The sequence below is a fragment of the Dysidea avara genome, chromosome 5 (assembly GCF_963678975.1).
Source record: "Dysidea avara chromosome 5, odDysAvar1.4, whole genome shotgun sequence".
NCBI lineage: Eukaryota > Metazoa > Porifera > Demospongiae > Dictyoceratida > Dysideidae > Dysidea > Dysidea avara.
Window position 1 is genome coordinate 83,308 of NC_089276.1, and position 17,384 is coordinate 100,691.

Genomic DNA, 17,384 nt, shown 5'->3' on the forward strand with positions numbered 1-17,384 from the left:
TTCCCTTTCTACTAAAGCACTCATAGAAAACGGTACTGACTTAGCTTGACAAAAACGAGGTGTTGCATCTGGGTCAATGTGCATAGTAGCATTAAACCCTCGCAGGGTACCCAACCCAGGTGCAAACACCGCTTGATACCTATCTAACAACCTATCTAAAGCAGAGTCATTCATTGTATATATAGCCTTCCAATCCAGTTCAAAACAACTAAGCCAATTCCTACCTAACAAACTAGGCCCTGACTTGTCTATCACCAACAAAGGGAGGTTGGCACTCTTTTTACCATGGCATACATCAACAACTATCTCTCCTAGAACAGACAACGGCTCACCCCCATAAGTTGACAACCGTATGGAGCTCTTCCTCAACTCTCGTTTCTTAAACAGTAGCTCATATGTCTCCTTTGACACAACAGACACAGATGCACCTGTGTCTACTTCCATCTTGTGTGCCTTGCCAACCAGTACCATGTCGACTACAAACGGTTTGCACGAGCCTTGTGTGGCGGCCTGGACAGGAAACATTCCATATTCTCCAACTCCACTGTACGTGGTGGCAACAGATTCCACTTCAGGAACCACCTCTTGCACGAGATTCATGCCTTTCTTCTTGCCTTGACTTCCTGTAGCACTTGAGGGTGGTTGTGCAGGTTGCTTAGTACCTTGTCTACACACCTTCTGGAGGTGCCCCACTTTTCCACACTTGTGGCACTTTGCTTCCTTATAGGGACAGGAGGTTACTTTGTGGGACTTCTGGCCACACCTGTAGCACAATGTCGACTTTGGAGGGACAGCTTTCCTGCCAGACTGGAACACTCCATGTATAGGCTGTTTTGATGGATTATCTACTGTAGTCCTTTCCTTAAGAGTCTCGGCGTTCTTCTCAGCTGTTTCCATTGCCATAGCTATCTCCGTAGCTCTCTTCAGTGTAAGTTTGGCTCAGCCAATAGACGCTTCTGAATAGCTGGCACTTCAACTCCGCACACCGATCTGTCTCTCAGCATCTCATCTAGCTTCGTGCCATAGTTACAATGCTCTGCCAGTGACCTTAGCTGGGACAAGTACCTTCCGCCACCTCGTTGGCTTGAAAGAAAAAGGCCATTCACTCCGAGTACTGCGCCCAAGTTTCGCTCTCTGGGTTGAACATTCCCGGTTGCCCTATCAGTTGTCCCGCCATGCTGTAATCCGGTCCTCGTCGCCAAAATGTTATAATTGATAATGATTAGAATCACCAAACAGCATCAACAGACAGTGTACAACAGCCATTGTGCATGCATGCCGAGAACTGGTTACACAAGTACAAAAACCAGTTTACTTAACCCTAAGTACAAAAACCAGTTTACTGGTTTTTGTACTTAGGGTTAAGTAAACTGTTACTAAGTACTTAGGGTTAAAAACCAGTTTACTAACCCTAACCCTAAGTACAAAACCAGTAAACTGTCGCCAAAATGTTATAATTGATAATGATTAGAATCACCAAACAGCATCAACAGACAGTGTACAACAGCCATTGTGCATGCATGCCGAGAACTGGTTACACAAGTACAAAAACCAGTTTACTTAACCCTAAGTACAAAAACCAGTTTACTGGTTTTTGTACTTAGGGTTAAGTAAACTGTTACTAAGTACTTAGGGTTAAAAACCAGTTTACTAACCCTAACCCTAAGTACAAAAACCAGTTTACTGGTTACACAAGTACAAAAACCAGTTTTACAGGTTACATCATGCGATTCCTATACATTACATAATCACTATAAATAGAATCTCTAGCGTCAGTTACCACAGGTCTTCAACCATAGAAGTACTGGTGAAACCATAGAAGTACTGGGGAAATTTGTCGGTGCAATAGTTTCAGTGTTGCTGTACAAGGCAGATCAATCACTACAGCTGTGTTTCTAGCACCATTTCATTCTCCATCGTTTAAGGAGTGAAATAGTGGTGGCTGTGTGTACATACTGTTGTTGGGTTGACCTGTAGGCCCAAAAAACGTAATAAAATCACGAAACACACACTATTGTGGGATTCCGTGGTATATGCATAAAAACGCACTGGTGCGTTTGCGGTATCAAAAGGGTTTTAAACTTTCAAAAATTTTGGTCATCTAAATCCATTACAGTAGGTTCTCAATTATGTGGATTTCGATTATCCAAACTCTAGTTTATCTGAACAGTATCATACAGTACGATAGTAACTGTATATTAGGGATCCACAAGGTTTGGGATTTCTTGCCCAATAAATATCACCCTATTATTAACCTTCTGACAGATTAGCAGTATTGGTTAGGCATAGCCAAGCTCAAAAATGTCTTCAGATCAATGCTAGAACGTTCCGCCAAGTTGCTATGAAATTTTTAAAAAATCGTATTTAACAGAATTTTCTGCTGACTGACTGACTGACTTACTAACTAATACCTTCAGACAAGCGTAACTCGATAACGGCTAAGGCTACAGGCCTGATTTCTTCACTGTTCAACGTCGCTTCGGCCCGAGACGTGCCTTTTCGCCAACCGCAGCAGCTACAATACATGTGTCATGGTGCTACCTTTGTCCTCCTAAAAGATCCTTTGTACCCATTTCCTTACTCCAGTACTACGTGGGTGACGATTTGCGGTACGCGTAATGGCTTCAGTGCGAGCGTTATGGCTTCAGTGCAAGACTTAAAATTACTCAGGCGTTTCTTGCACTACTCTTTGCTTGAAATGTTATGTAGGTGTTTAACATACTGTTAGCCTCGTTGGTAGCTGAAAACAGAGTGCATTCGCCTTACACTAATCATAGATATCAGAGGCGCGTACAAGGTACTTACGCGCCTCTAAAAATATCTTTGAACTAATCGACTGCTGAGGCGCGCGTTTTGACAAGCTTTTCCACTATTGAACTAAAATGTTAGAATACACGAATAACACGTGCAATCTATAAGCACGCGCGTCTAGATCTAGAGTGGAGTGTCAGGCCGACTCTTGACATTATTAGTCGCGTGAGTGATATAAATATCGTAGCAAGTATTTGATTATAAAGGCTTGAAAAGAAAACACAGTGAAGAAGCAGACAATGATGATGTAGGAAGAGTAGATATTGGAAGAGGCAGTGGAGGTGGTGGCAGAGGAAGAATAGATACTGGCAGAGGAAGAATAGATACTGGCAGAGGAAGACGAGGTGGTGGCAGAGGCAGGGGAAGTGACAGATTTAGAGGCAAGGGAGGTGGCGCTAGAGGAAGAGGAGCATACAAACCAATTAATGATATGCAGGATGGCTATAGAGGAGGAGGTAGAGGCTACAGAAGAGGGACTAGAGGGAGAACAGACAGAAGAGAGCATGCTGAAACAATGATGAAATATGATGATGAATTTTATAGAAAAGATCAGTCATTTGTAATTAATTATTATTGTACTAAATAAATTTTGCTGAGTTCACATGCTTTTGTCCTTTTAACATTTATCAGATAAAATATGCATAATGACTGATATATATGATTGAAGCCAAACTATAGCTATTATAATTGCATATAATGTCACTATCTACACTTTCTTATAGCTTTAATTACTTAAAGCCTCCACTATAACCATTTGCTGAGTTCACATGCTTTTGCCCTTTTAAAACTTATCAAAGAAAATATGCATAATGACTGATATATATGATTGAAGCCAAACTATAGCTATTATAATTGCACATAATGTCACTATCAACACTTTCTTATAGTTTTAATTACTTAAGCCTCCACTATAAAGCTACTGCATGCATGTGGTTATTTTATGCTGCATTTCACTGCTACACATTAATGCATACTATAATATCACAACACATGCACGTGCATGTTCTGACTTGATCTCTACATATGTAATATGCACAGCATCGCAGGGTAACATTCCATAATCTGTATGCCTGTATAGCTCGATCCCCCTGTAGAGATAAAATTTATGTTACAAAAAAGTTTTCAAACAAATATGTTAAGAAAATTAGAAATTTTAAACTGGAGTAGGGAGCATATAGTACATAAATAAGTGCATGGTGCAGGTATGATATTAAATTTCAGTAAAACAATACAACAAATGTTATATCCCTATACTCTGCAATTTCAAATTATAGCTAATTATGGTTTTAAAAAAAGTAAACAAACAAGTAGAAGCAAAAATTTGTAATTTTACATTCGATTAGGGATCATAGTAATAAAAAGTAAAGAAACAAGGTGGTTGCCTATATATGCCTGCAAATGTACTAGTGGACATTTAATCCATAATTCAGTCTTCAGAATTAGGGATTAAATGTCCACTAGTACATTTGCAGGCATATATAGGCAACCACCTTGTTTCTTTACTTTTTATTACTATGATCCCTAATCGAATGTAAAATTACAAATTTTTGCTTCTACTTGTAAATGATTGTTCTATTAGAATATTTGTTAAACAGAACTCTGTATAAATGAATGGTGGTTGCACAATCAAACATGGTGATCAATGACACTCTAATAAAGCGCTAGCGCAATTGTATGAATAAAACGCTTTGTAAGTTTGTTAACGGGAAATAAGACGGGAACGAAACATAGATGTCCGTGCTAATATATGATTCCCCTCAACTATGAACCCCTCAACTATGAGCTTCTCAACTATGAACCCCTCAACTATGAACCATAAGCAAAGTAAAACCAAAATGTGAGTTTTCAATAAGGAATGTGCGTTTGCTTAATAGTGTGGTTTTTAAATGTATGGAAGTAGATAAAAATGCAGGGTTATAAATTATATAATTAATTAATTAAAAGGGGGGATAGGAATCACTAGAAGAAACAAAGAGATTGCTGGAACCACAAATCCCTACTATTTTATAAAGTTTTTAAGGGAGTCAAAATAGGAATACGTATATGGTTTATTTTACCACTGCAGCAACCCCCTTTTTGGCAATTCCTATTTTCCCTTTAATTTTTTATATATGTGACCAGATCTGCAAGAACCCGAACCCCATACGTTAGTACATTTTTCGAATTCCAATTTATTACATTTTGTTTATCTACTGTAGATAGCCAAAGGAATGGCCAAACAAAGTTTCAGCTCTAGAAGCCAAGAACTTTCGAAGTTACAGTGCTACAAAGTGGCAACAGCAGAAAAAATTATTTGTACAGTGACGATATGGAAAATAAACTACAGGCGCTTAAATAAATGGTCATAATTTTCGAATGCAGTCCTCTACCAAGTTCACCATCGGATTCTCCATTAACAGGCAAATCCATAGTTTGGTAAGTTTTGTCTTCCAGTCCTTTCCTACAAGCTGGGCAAAGGTGAAAACGTGAGAAAAAAACAATGACGAACCGCTCGTCCAACATAATGCAAACTAACACTCTCTCCTTTGCAGTACTGACATGAAACAAAGATTTTCAAACTCCTCTTTCTTAGGGGGATCATGATGCTACCATAGTTTTTGCTGTTATCACCTTTCTTCATTGTGAAACAAGCACTCAAAAATTTACAGAATTTTTTTCCGATTTCATAATTGTTTCACCCATTGCATTTATTGCACTTTACTGTAAAATTAAGCTTGTGCTAACACATGGGATTCTTGCAGATCTAGTCACATATAATAGTACAGACTTAATCATATGATGGCTACCACACTATATAGGACAAATCATTGCTATCCAGCAAGGAGGCAGAGCTGGCATCACATCAGCAGAAGTTAGAGAAGACATTAACACAACAACAAGCAGCTCAACAAGCTGATGATCTAGCCAATCAACACTATCAGGCTTTATCCCTTGGGGTCACTAATGACAAGCTACAAACTGCTAGTTTGGCACAACAAGTGATAGGTAACCATTATGTGTAATATACTGGGTATGTGTATTGTACTGACTGGGTATCACCGTATGTGTATTGTACTGAGTGTGTGTATTGTACTGACTGGGTATCACCGTATGTGTATTGTACTGGGTGTGTGTATTATACTGGGTGTATGTATCATGAACCACGATAGTGGTTCATAATAGGGATCGGGGCAAAGGATCTGCACGAGAGAAGACTAAATAATAGCTACAGATAGCTACTTTTTACAGATTGGTAGGGTTTTCCAGCTATATAATTTCAATGCCATCAATGCCTTTATTGTTGTGGACCAAAGCATATAACACATTGGGTGAATACAGCCTGTTGCATGATCATGCCTTTTCAGAGTCTATAGCTATTCCAAAAGACTTATCATGAGTACACACTCTACTTGTAGCTAGTAGACAGATGCTTGAACATCATGGAACAAGCCTTCATATATACTATAATACTGCAGTACTATATATTACTTCAGTACTATTACTGCATGCAGTGCACACCAGCCATAAAATTGTGTTATCCATGTGCATGGCTATTACTTCTTGTTTACGCAGTTTTTTTTTGTTGTTGTTTTTTTCAGAATCACAACTTCGATCCCTATTCTACTTGTTTTAAATTTACAATTTTTTGCCCCCCTAGTTATACTGGTATTATGTGTATTATACTGGGTGTGTTTGTGTTTGAGTATTTCTACCATTATACTTTAACATTATTCCTAAGTGTTACTCATAAGGACTTCACCCATTATTAGGAAGGATTTTGCTCATTGTGTTTATTGCATTCTATTGTACAATTAAGCTTGTAGGATTCTTGCAGATCTGTAGTGTAGTGATGTGCTATATGCCTGAAAGAGCATATCTGTATCTAACCACCGATACGCTGTATGACTTTAAATGCTGACAGACTTTTATATTTTCTGCTGACTGACTTACTAATGCCTTCAGACGATCTTTTCAGTAATTGATTGTTGGGATATTTTATGACATGACTAAGCCTAGGCATGACCATTCTTTGATGTGTTATGTGTCATACTGTAATTATGTAAGATAACAAGTAGACGATTAGGTTATATATATAGACTGAAGTAGAGTTTAAATGTCCACTAGTATATTTGCAGGTATAAACAACCTCCCTTGTTTTCCTACTTTTTAGCTATTTCCTTGCTGTCTTTTTGTTTGTTTGTTTTTCTTTGATCCCTAATCTTCCTAATTTTTTGTTCTACTTGTTACTATTTGGAATATCATGCAATACTCAATAGTCATGTATATCAAACACTTAGGATTCAGTAGATTTTCGGATGGTGCTTCATGTAAGCTCTAATTTGTCCCCATGTTAGGCACGCAAAACTGATTTTTTGCCATTTCGCCAAGAAATCCAAGAGGCCTTACAAAACAAAGTGCATAGCTTTGAAGTTTATTTGTAAATATCTATTCAGCCCCAGTCAACCCCATTATTTGCTGATACTGCGATAATTGATAGTCACATGATAAAGCAAGCAGCATACAATGCATATCCGACGTCCTCTGCACAAGACCTGCCAGTTCCCATACTCTGCTATACTATATCTATACCAAAACAGCCAAGCTGTAAAAAAAGGGTACGGTCTTCAAAAAGCCAGGGTGAAAAGGATGTGAAATCCAAGATGGCGACCAATGACTGTAATAGTACAATAGGTTAATGGCAAAAAAAATTTAACATTGACAATTCAAGTGAATTTGTGTTGCCTTCTCCAAGTTACACTAGGATTCGGCACCAAATTCACCTTATTAAAATTTTTGCCATTAACCTACACACCATCACAGTCATTTCTTGGCCGCCACCATTGATTTCACGTATTTTTTCACCCTGACTTTTTGTGGGCTGCATCCTTTTATCACAGCTTGGCTGTTTTGGTAAAGATATCACTTCTATTTGTATTAGTATACTCCAAAGCCAGCCCATGACCAACTTTAGAGCTTCTTTTACTTGTCCTTTCTTTACTGCAGAAAATAGGAAGAGAGAATTCTGTGGATATTTTTTTATAATGATACAATTTCGTACAAAATTTAATACTGTATGAAACTTATCACACATGTTCACTCTCCTACAGGTTGGCTCATAGGCGGCGGAAAGGAGGGGGGGGGGCTAGGGGGCTGAAGCCCCCCCTCGGTCTGCTGAGGGGGGATGATATCACGCTGAAATTATCTTTCTTGGAGTGGGGCTGAAAACCATGATAAAGATCGAGATACTCTAATAGAGCAGTCACTCTAATAAAGCACTCACAGTATTAGAGCAGTGTGTAGCGAGCTATGTAAGGATTTTTATATAGTTTGTCAGCTATAAATGCATAGCTGGTGAGGTGGGAAGCTATTGTCAGCTGGCTGTGATCTTTTTTTTTTTGGTCTCACCTTACCAAACCAGAGACAATGTAATGCCTCATTTCCATAAGTCTGGGTCAGCCCAGCCCCCCTCATATCAACTACTTCCTCTGCCCCTGGGTTGGCTGGCTTGTAGCTGAACTCTCTACAGAGTGACTTCCAAGGTAGCTGGACTCTCTACAGGGTGACTTGTGCTGAACTATCTCCACGGTGACTTGTTTTTAGCTGAATTCTCTAGGTGACTTCATATCTAGTTGAACATTCTAAAAGAGTGACTTATTACAATGCTGAATGTTCTAATAGAATGACTGCACTACTAGAGTATCTCGATTGTGCACTTGTTGACTTTCGCAGTGTAACTCAGTGGTTTTTATTCTGATTCCTTGTAAAATTCTAATTTTCAGCTGATTCTAGTAATTTCTAATGAAGTAGGATCTGTGCAATACAAGTAAGAGATGAATGATGGTATTACAGCATAGCTCAGTGGGAAAGTCCCTACTTTGGCATTAAGCAAAATAATTGTTATAGCTAATCATGTGCCAAAGTAGGGACTTTCCCACTGAGCTATGCTGTAATACCATCATTCATCTCTTGTTTCACTACTTGCATAGATCCCTACTTCATTTTTAAATTAACATTTTTTTTGTCTAGTTTTTTGGTATATCTAGAGCTGTGCACGTACAAAATTTTAATCACCGGTTTATTGGCCACCAATAATTGACGGTAATCGGTTAATTGGTGCAATCAAATTCCACTATTTAGGCCGTGGTTTAGGCAAATAGTAATTGAATGTTAAAACTGAACCCATGTAGGCATCAATGGTAAGAAAAACCGCAGCTCTACAAGTTCACAAAGGTAACCATACAAATTCGTGAAGGTAGACCTGTAAATTCAGGGAAGTTGTTATAGCCATGTAAACTTCTCCCAACCCTCGGTTACGGTTTCAGGAAGGTATCGTGAATCCTCCTTTTTTATGCAAGGTACTGTACAGATACTGTACTTTACATGTATATGCAAGGTAATGTAACTTGTGACTAGAGGTGTACCGATATAAGAAAACTAAACCGATCCGATACCGATCCGATATGGATTAATCATTTTGAAACCAATATGATACCAATCCGATATGCCAATATAACTAAGTGTAGCTATTTATATTTGAAGAACCACATGTGCCATGTTCAACTTCATTTTAACTACTAGAGAAACTACTGAAGACAGTCTTAAGATTATTGGCTGTACTTGGTTACCCATGGTGGTGTGGCCTCTAGACTATAAGCACCCACAAATATTTTATTACATGCCCCTGCCAAGATTAGTCTGGATTACTCCGCATTTTAATGGTTTGTAGACATGGCTGGTTGTTTTATGCTGTGCTCTTGGTTCCATCTTATTGCTGTTTCCCCAGGCTCACCACTATAAGTGTTTGTTGTATGATTGGTAAGTATTGTGACAGCAAAACAGTGATTATCCATGCACTTAGATGGCTTTGCGTAGCATACTGCTTTTAGACAAGGAAATAACTACTGTTTCTCACCCTTGTTAGCTAAATAATAGGGTTTATAATGTGGCTTGATCATTGGACAGTGTCCTCAAGATAGTTCAGTTGTATATCGGTGTATCGTATCGGTTTTTAGCAGGTATATTGGTACACCTCTACTTGTGACTGTTCTATTAGAATATCATACATGACTGTTCTATTAGAGTATATCTTGAGTGAGCCAAGGGGTGTGCAGCTAGCTAGACCAGGGATGAGGTCATCTTGTTTACTGTAAACAGTCAGATTATTAAGAGGTGTGGTCTCCATACTCTATCGCTTTAGTCCATCTAGATCTTTAATTGATGGACGTGGTTGCGAACCTATCACGAACGGGGGATCCCAATTGCGAACTTGCAGATATCTAGCTAGTATATCTCTTATAGTAGTACCAGGACTGAAGTGCTTCTGAAGTCCAGCTCTGAAATAATTCTGTGGTATCTATATATGCTGCTGAAAGAAAGTTGTTGGTATGGAAAATCAATGCCTTGATATGGTTTCATTGGATGAAGAAGACAAGTGGGAGTTAGTAAAATGCAGAATAACGGAATTACGGAATAACGAATTTGAAAAATAAGCAAAACTTATCTTTTGCAGATTGTACAAATAGTTACATGCTCTATAGCAATCATACTTTATTTACACCTTGCAACAGCTCGGCATGGCACGCCACGGCAATGGATAAACAGCAGCTGGGCGAGCATTAAATGGGACGAGCACACAACCAATCACCCTAGAATGATCTACCTTCACTAACTTATTTATACTCCTTAGTTGATATAGCTACAAAATGCCAATACCTAGTTCTATTCTTAGCTGTTCATCATGTGCATACGACCAAATTTATTAGAGTCACACTAGAGTTCAGTAGGGAAGTCCAGTGGTTGTGTGTCTTTAAATGGATTTCAAAACTCATCAGGTTTGAATCAAGATTGTAGGTAAGTAAGTTTAGCGAAGGTAGATCGTTCTAGGGTGATTGGTTGTTTACTCGTCCCATTTAATGCTCGCCAGCTGCTGTACTATCCATTGCTGTGGTGTGCCATGCAGAGCTGTTACAAGGTAAATAAAGTATAATTACTATAGAGCATATAACAATTTGTACAATCTGCAAAGGATAAGTTTAGCTTCCACAATTCTGTTATTCCGTATTCCGCGTTTTACTAACTCCCAAGACAAGTAGCCTGATTGAAGATAAAAGACAAGGCGCAGATGGCCTACACTCATCAGAACCCCCAAAGGCACATCCCACTGATGAGTTTGTTATTGTGGCATAAAATGGTGGCCATGCGCTGCTTTGTTTTGCCTCTAGCATTGTGACTAATCAGCGAGGCAGTGAGACTAAACTTAGTTTCGGCAATTTTTAAAATTCACCTGTAAGTGTTTTGTTATATATTATCAAATGGTACAGTAGTACCGTTTAAGTAGTGACCCCCCCCCCAAAAAAAAAATGACACGCGCCTCCTTCTAAAATCATCCTAGAGATATCTTACACGATGAAAATCACCTTTACAGAATAATATCTGTCTGTCTAACATGAAATATTGCATTGTTCTATACCATATGTGTATTTCGTACCATACACGTATGGTACAAAAACTCATACCATATGTGTACAGTTGTACCGTACGAGTATGCATTTCTACCGCTTGTGTTTACTTTTTCTACATACTTTTTTACAGGTAGCCGTATAGTTTGCTGTTTCTATCATGATTTTTTGTGCTTCTGCTGGACTCCTGGGCTGGGCTATATCTTGGTCCATTACATGTACTACACTTCCTTTCTAGATCGAAGTACAATACAGTCAAATACTCTAATATAACAGTCAGGTGCTAACTTGCATAACATTTTTTCGCGAAGTTTTATTAATTTGACATGTTACAAGCTTACCTTAGATTCATGTTGTGCCTAGTCCTCTTGCAAAACTGGATTTTACAGTATACCTCTCACAATGAACATCCTTGTTAGTTTAGAAGCCACAAAGGCAGCCTCAGTGAGAATTGATGGAATAGGGCCAAGAATATTAAAGAGTTGTGCTCTATTACCGTATACATTCCTCTCCATCAACTGTTTAGAATTAAGTGCTTGGACAATATATGCTATGCATGCATGTAATATAAATGGGCAGTCCATGTTATTATCCCTGACTTAAGTATGGTGAAAATAATTATAGTCAACAACTGTGAGCCCATATCACCTTTATGCAATAATCATTTGAAAGTCATGAAATCATAATCAACTTCATTTCTTAGTTTCTTTTCTTAGTGCACATTGACACACTCCAGAGCAGGTCAACCCTCCAGCACCTATATTAGTGTTTTGGACCATGCACATGTTTAAATAACACTGACAAGCAAGATGCTTAGATATAAAAGTATTAAACAGCATTCTTCATAATGTACTTGGTAAACTTTATACTGTTATGGTACTCAAGGCAAATTGTGACTGGTTTGTAAAAAGGTGAATTCTCACACAAAATTTGACCCACTTTTAAACTTTGAAGCTTCATAACTTGTTATCATTGCATAAAATTGTCTGAAAGTTTCCATCACACAGTATCAGTGAAGCTACAGTATCTGGCTCAGTGGCTGCAATTTGAAGCCCTTACTTATATTTATTTATCTGTAGATGAATAAATTACTACTATCATCTGTATATGTAAAAATCTATTATTTAATTAAAAATTTATAACGCTACCCCTCAATGATACATTGCCATTCTCAATGACTTAGATTATGTGACTTTGTGGAGTAAGAGATAAACAGGATATGTGTTTTAACCTTACGAAGAGCATCCATTTAACCATTATTAACACTGCATGTGTAAACAGTGATGTCCATAGCACACGCTCTTCATGTAAGTATATATTGCCACTTAACTTTATTGAAACACTTTGCAAATGGGTTAAGACATACATACAACTATGTGCACATGCACAAGTACCGTATATGACCGTATAGAAGCCTGGGCGTTTATTTCCTATAAATCATTTTTGACCCGGCGTTTAAACAAGACCGGCATTAATTTGGGCCCGGGCGTTTATTTCTTACTAGCCACTCGTTGAGAATGACAGGTGCCAGTACAAGTACCTATGAAATACGAAATCCATAGCCCATCACGTACATAAACCCATTTGGACTCCTGCTGGGTGAAATATTGGAAGTCGGGCGGAAAGATGACAATGACCACGATAAATATGCTATGGCCATCACCAGAAGAGAAGGCATAGTCGAACAAGACAAGACATCATAAGACTGGTGACGAGACATCACTGTATAGTTAGCAGCTGACACGAGTTTAGAACCCCTTTCAGTGCATATCATTAGCACCCCGGCATTTAAATGAGCCCCGGCGTTTATTATGACAGTCCCTTAGCTGTACCCGGCGTATATTTGAGCCCCTGCGTGTATTTGAGCCCGGCTTTAATACGGTCATATACAGTACTTATAAATTCTCTATAAATAGTGATGCATGTTTGTGCTTATTATGTACTTGAAATGCAGCCAATGTTAGCCACCTCTCAGATAATCCTGCTTACTGCTGCATTAATTGCCACAGCACAATTAACTAATGAATCAACAGGTATTTTAGATTGATTCAGTTGTTAACAAAAATTTCTTAGGTCAGCTAGGCTACTCAACTGAGTTAAACTGTGCGAACTCGATTGCATTTATAGTTCTACATGCATGTGAATCTTTGGGAAAGTGAATTAGTTAAAATATTTTAATAAAAATCATGCTGTTGTGAGAGACAAGTTTAGAGTTTCAAATTTAAGAGGACTAGAATTCACTTCCTCACCCACTCCCAATAAAATTAATCAGCATGTAACACTACAAAGGGCTCTAGGTGTAAAGCATTTTGCTAGTGAGACCTTTCCATTAATGTACAAACTCAGATATAAATATTTTGTCATACATGTGTATGTAAGTGTGATAAGTAAGTAGTATTGCTGGTGTAGATTATAAAGTCTCTCTTTGAAAATTTGTAAATCCGGTGAACTTACCAGGTACTGGATAAAAGCATTCGTTCCATAATTTGATCGTTTGTGGAAAAAAGGAATAGGTGTATACATTCACTCTACAGGGTAGCTGTTGAAGTTTCTCAGTATGTCCTGTCAGCTGTGTAATGTTGATGGTAACAGAATTGCATCAGTAGGTACATCTACCAAGTTGTTCATAATTTTATACATCATAAGAGTTCTCAGGGTGTTGCATCTGCTTCTTAAGTGGACCATCCAAGTATACTAATCATTTCCAAATATTCTTGCATACCTATCAAACTTGTTTAATGCATATCTAGATGCATATCTTTGTACCATTTCTATTGCTTGTATATTACACTGATGGTAATCTTAAGAAAGTGTTCACCAGATATTAAAGCATCATGCTACTTTATGCCTGTTAGCCCAATAATAAAATATGCGTGTGCAGCCTGGTCATCATATGCTGAAGGAACTCTCTCACTCTGTTTGCCCTTCCAATAATGTGTTATTACTATATAGCCACTTTTGTACTGGGCCACTCAATTACCTTGAAGTGTCAGCTCAACATCTAGTAACTGGTTGCTATTAGAGTATTGATTTGAATAGTATAGTGTAGATGTATTTTTTGTACTCTTAGGGCATAGCTAAAAAACATCCCCTTGGCTGACGGTATTACGGTATTATCCCTGATTAAAAATGACAGTTCTGTTAGAGTTGTTGACTGCTCTATTAGAGTATCTCGATCTTGAACAGACTTTAGTGCGGACTGGCTGCATGGCTTTACCCCCCTTTGAGCATGCAGGAGACAGTGAACCCCCATCCATTCTGCAATATATCCATGAATGCATATGCTGCCAGTCTACTAGCATTATGTCACTGATTACAGGCTATACTAAGTATACTCATATGGTATGGATTGCCATACCATACACATATGGTTGTACCATATGTGTATACGCATACGGTGTGTACCATACACGTATGGTACAAAATACACATTTGGTACAGAACAGCATTAAACACAAGAAAACACTAATAGGTGGCCGGATATAGATTTTTTTTTTTTATTGCTAAAACTCGGATTTTAGACTCACTGCCAACCTGCCTGACCACAGTCGCAAGCCTAGAGGCCAAACAAAGCAGCCCACGGCCACCATTTTACGCTACAATACTAAACTCACCAGTGGGATGTGCCTTTTGGAGTTCTGACAAGTTTGTGCCCTCTGCGTCTTGTCTGCTTTTATCTTCAATCAGGCTCATCATCTTGTTGTTGCAATGAAACCATATCGAAGCGTTAATTTTCCCTATGAACACTTTCCTTGAGCAGCATATTTAGACACCGCAAACTTAATTATTTAGGCACTGACGCACATGTAATTTCAATTCCATGCCTAATAATTAGTTAAATGCAATCTTGGTTAAATAATGATCGAGCATCGAGACCACATGATCATCTCTTACCAATTTATCACGCCCGCTATTATTGGCCTAGCTGTATTCATAATGTTAGCACAACAAAAATATGAAATAGTGGCACACCCCCTGGCTACTCGAGATACTCTAATACAGCAGTCACCCTAATAGAACAGTCACACGTGTATAGCTGTATGCTATAACAAAAAACCAAACAAACTAGTAGGAATCACCCTGAAATTGTGTATGTCACCTGCCTTTAAAAATTATTATATAGACATTTTGCACGATGAAAATCACCGTTATGGAATAGTACTAGTTCATACTAGTATGTTAAAAATAGTTGATTTAAAAAATGAAGTAGGAATCCAAGTGATAAAAAGTAGTGAAACAAGAGATGAATGATGGTATTACAGCATAGCTTGGTGGGAAAATCCCTACATTGGCATGTTGTTCAATGCCAAAGAAGGGTTTTCCCACCAAGCTATCCATCATTTATCTCTTTTTTCACTACTTTTTATTGCTTGGATCCCTACTTCATTTTTTAATTAATAAATTTTAATATACTTAAACGTTACGGTAACCGTTTGATTTTGTCCTGTAGGTGTGGTAAATAATACTTTTTAATTAACAAAACTTGACCATGCAATTGTTACACATGGTTGGCATTATAACTCCATGACTGTTAGTACGATTTCTTTCAGGTTTGCACTACAATGGTTACTAATTTCCTGTCTTGCATTATCTAGCTACGGATGCATGAAAACGGCATTTTATTGGTTCCTGTAAAATGCACAGCTATCTGTTGCATGGCTGTACTTGGCCACACAACACACTATCATGTATCTAGTGTCTAGTGTCTAGTACATTACACATGTGATGGTTCCACAGCTCTACAGGGTAACATTGCTATTGCTACTGATACAGTGAAGCAAGCAGAACGAAGGTGAGCAACTCTATGTAAGAGTGATAATGTGGTGGGGACAAGGACTGTACCCATTATCCAAACACTTGTTATTCAGACACGTGAGTAAATTTGTAAGGATAAATGAAGCCCCCCCCCCCCCCCCCCCCCCCCTTTTTTTTCTTTTTTTTATAGCTGTTACAGCTATGATATGTACATGTGACTGTTTTTATTGGGATAAGCCTTAGTAAGCCCCACTATGAGTATGGCTTGCTTGAATGTACTGTACATTCATCTTCCATATAAGGGATAAAGGCTATCAACACATAGATCAAACATTACAACCAATAACCCACCTAGTAAGTGCAATAGTTAATTGGCTTTAATATGCATCACTACCACTAACCCACCAAAGTGCTATATAACCATACAAACCATCTAGTGCCTATAAGCGATAAATGTAACTCTCACCTGTCAACCTTGATTTTATGATATACTGGTTTGTAGTTATACAGTATTTGTATGTCATGCTCTTGTGTGTTGATATAAATTTGATATGTGCTCAGCATCCATTTTCTGTCACTAGGTATATCTGTCTGTGTCATCAGTTCTTCAATTTTATGTTATTCCTATTTAGTGCCCCACTTCCATTCTGTTTCACTAAGGGTTTGTGCTATGCATTTGCCTAGTTAAACATGACTGTTGTATTAGGATGACTGCTTTATTAGAGTATATGAGCCTCAACAACTAGGTTATACGCGATATTTAAGGGGCACGGTCGTAGCATACATTGTTTTTCACCATGCTGCTCCATGTATTTAATGATCATTCACTATAGGTACAGCTAAGGGAGTATCTCTCAATTGTTATTGGTTAGATCATAAAGGGGCATGCTGCTTAGTTGTTATTGGTCCAGTTAGCTCATAGAAGGTCCTATCATCCAGTCTACCAGTAATGCCTCTTAAAGCAACACGAGCACTGTTTTAAATAATTTTGTGGAATCTGATATGGAAAATGTCAAAATTAATGCCTTGATACAGTTTTGTTTCATGGAGAAAACAATCGGCATGATTGAAGATTGAAGGAAAGGAAAGGCACAGAAGGCAACACCCCCATAAGGCACTATTGTACTGTTCGATACATTTAGCTGAACTCTCTAACTAGTGGAGCAGTCAACGTGCTACTGTAGTTGTGGCTACACAGACAAATACCCTAATAGAAAACTTGGTCTGTTACAGGTTACAACATACTAAAAAGCAGTTGGTTACCAAAGAGAAGTCAAGCAGGGACAGTCAGAAGGCATACAACAAAGATCAATCAGTGGTAGAAGGATTACACAAGGAATTGTCCGCCATTGAAGTGGGTGTGGTCTATGCTGTTGTCAT

At 38.2% G+C, this 17,384-nt stretch overlaps 1 protein-coding gene across 2 annotated transcripts in view; it reads left to right on the forward strand.

Annotated features, from left to right (window-relative positions):
• The window catches only part of LOC136255699 (structural maintenance of chromosomes protein 2-like), a 90,520-nt gene that overhangs the window by 27,205 nt on the left and 45,931 nt on the right, over positions 1–17,384 (forward strand). For both annotated transcript variants that reach the window (XM_066048511.1, XM_066048512.1), the window contains 3 exons: positions 5,610–5,796; positions 15,987–16,041; positions 17,238–17,358. In XM_066048511.1, the coding sequence (XP_065904583.1) occupies positions 5,610–5,796; positions 15,987–16,041; positions 17,238–17,358 (363 nt within the window). The remainder of the gene's footprint in view (positions 1–5,609; positions 5,797–15,986; positions 16,042–17,237; positions 17,359–17,384) is intronic.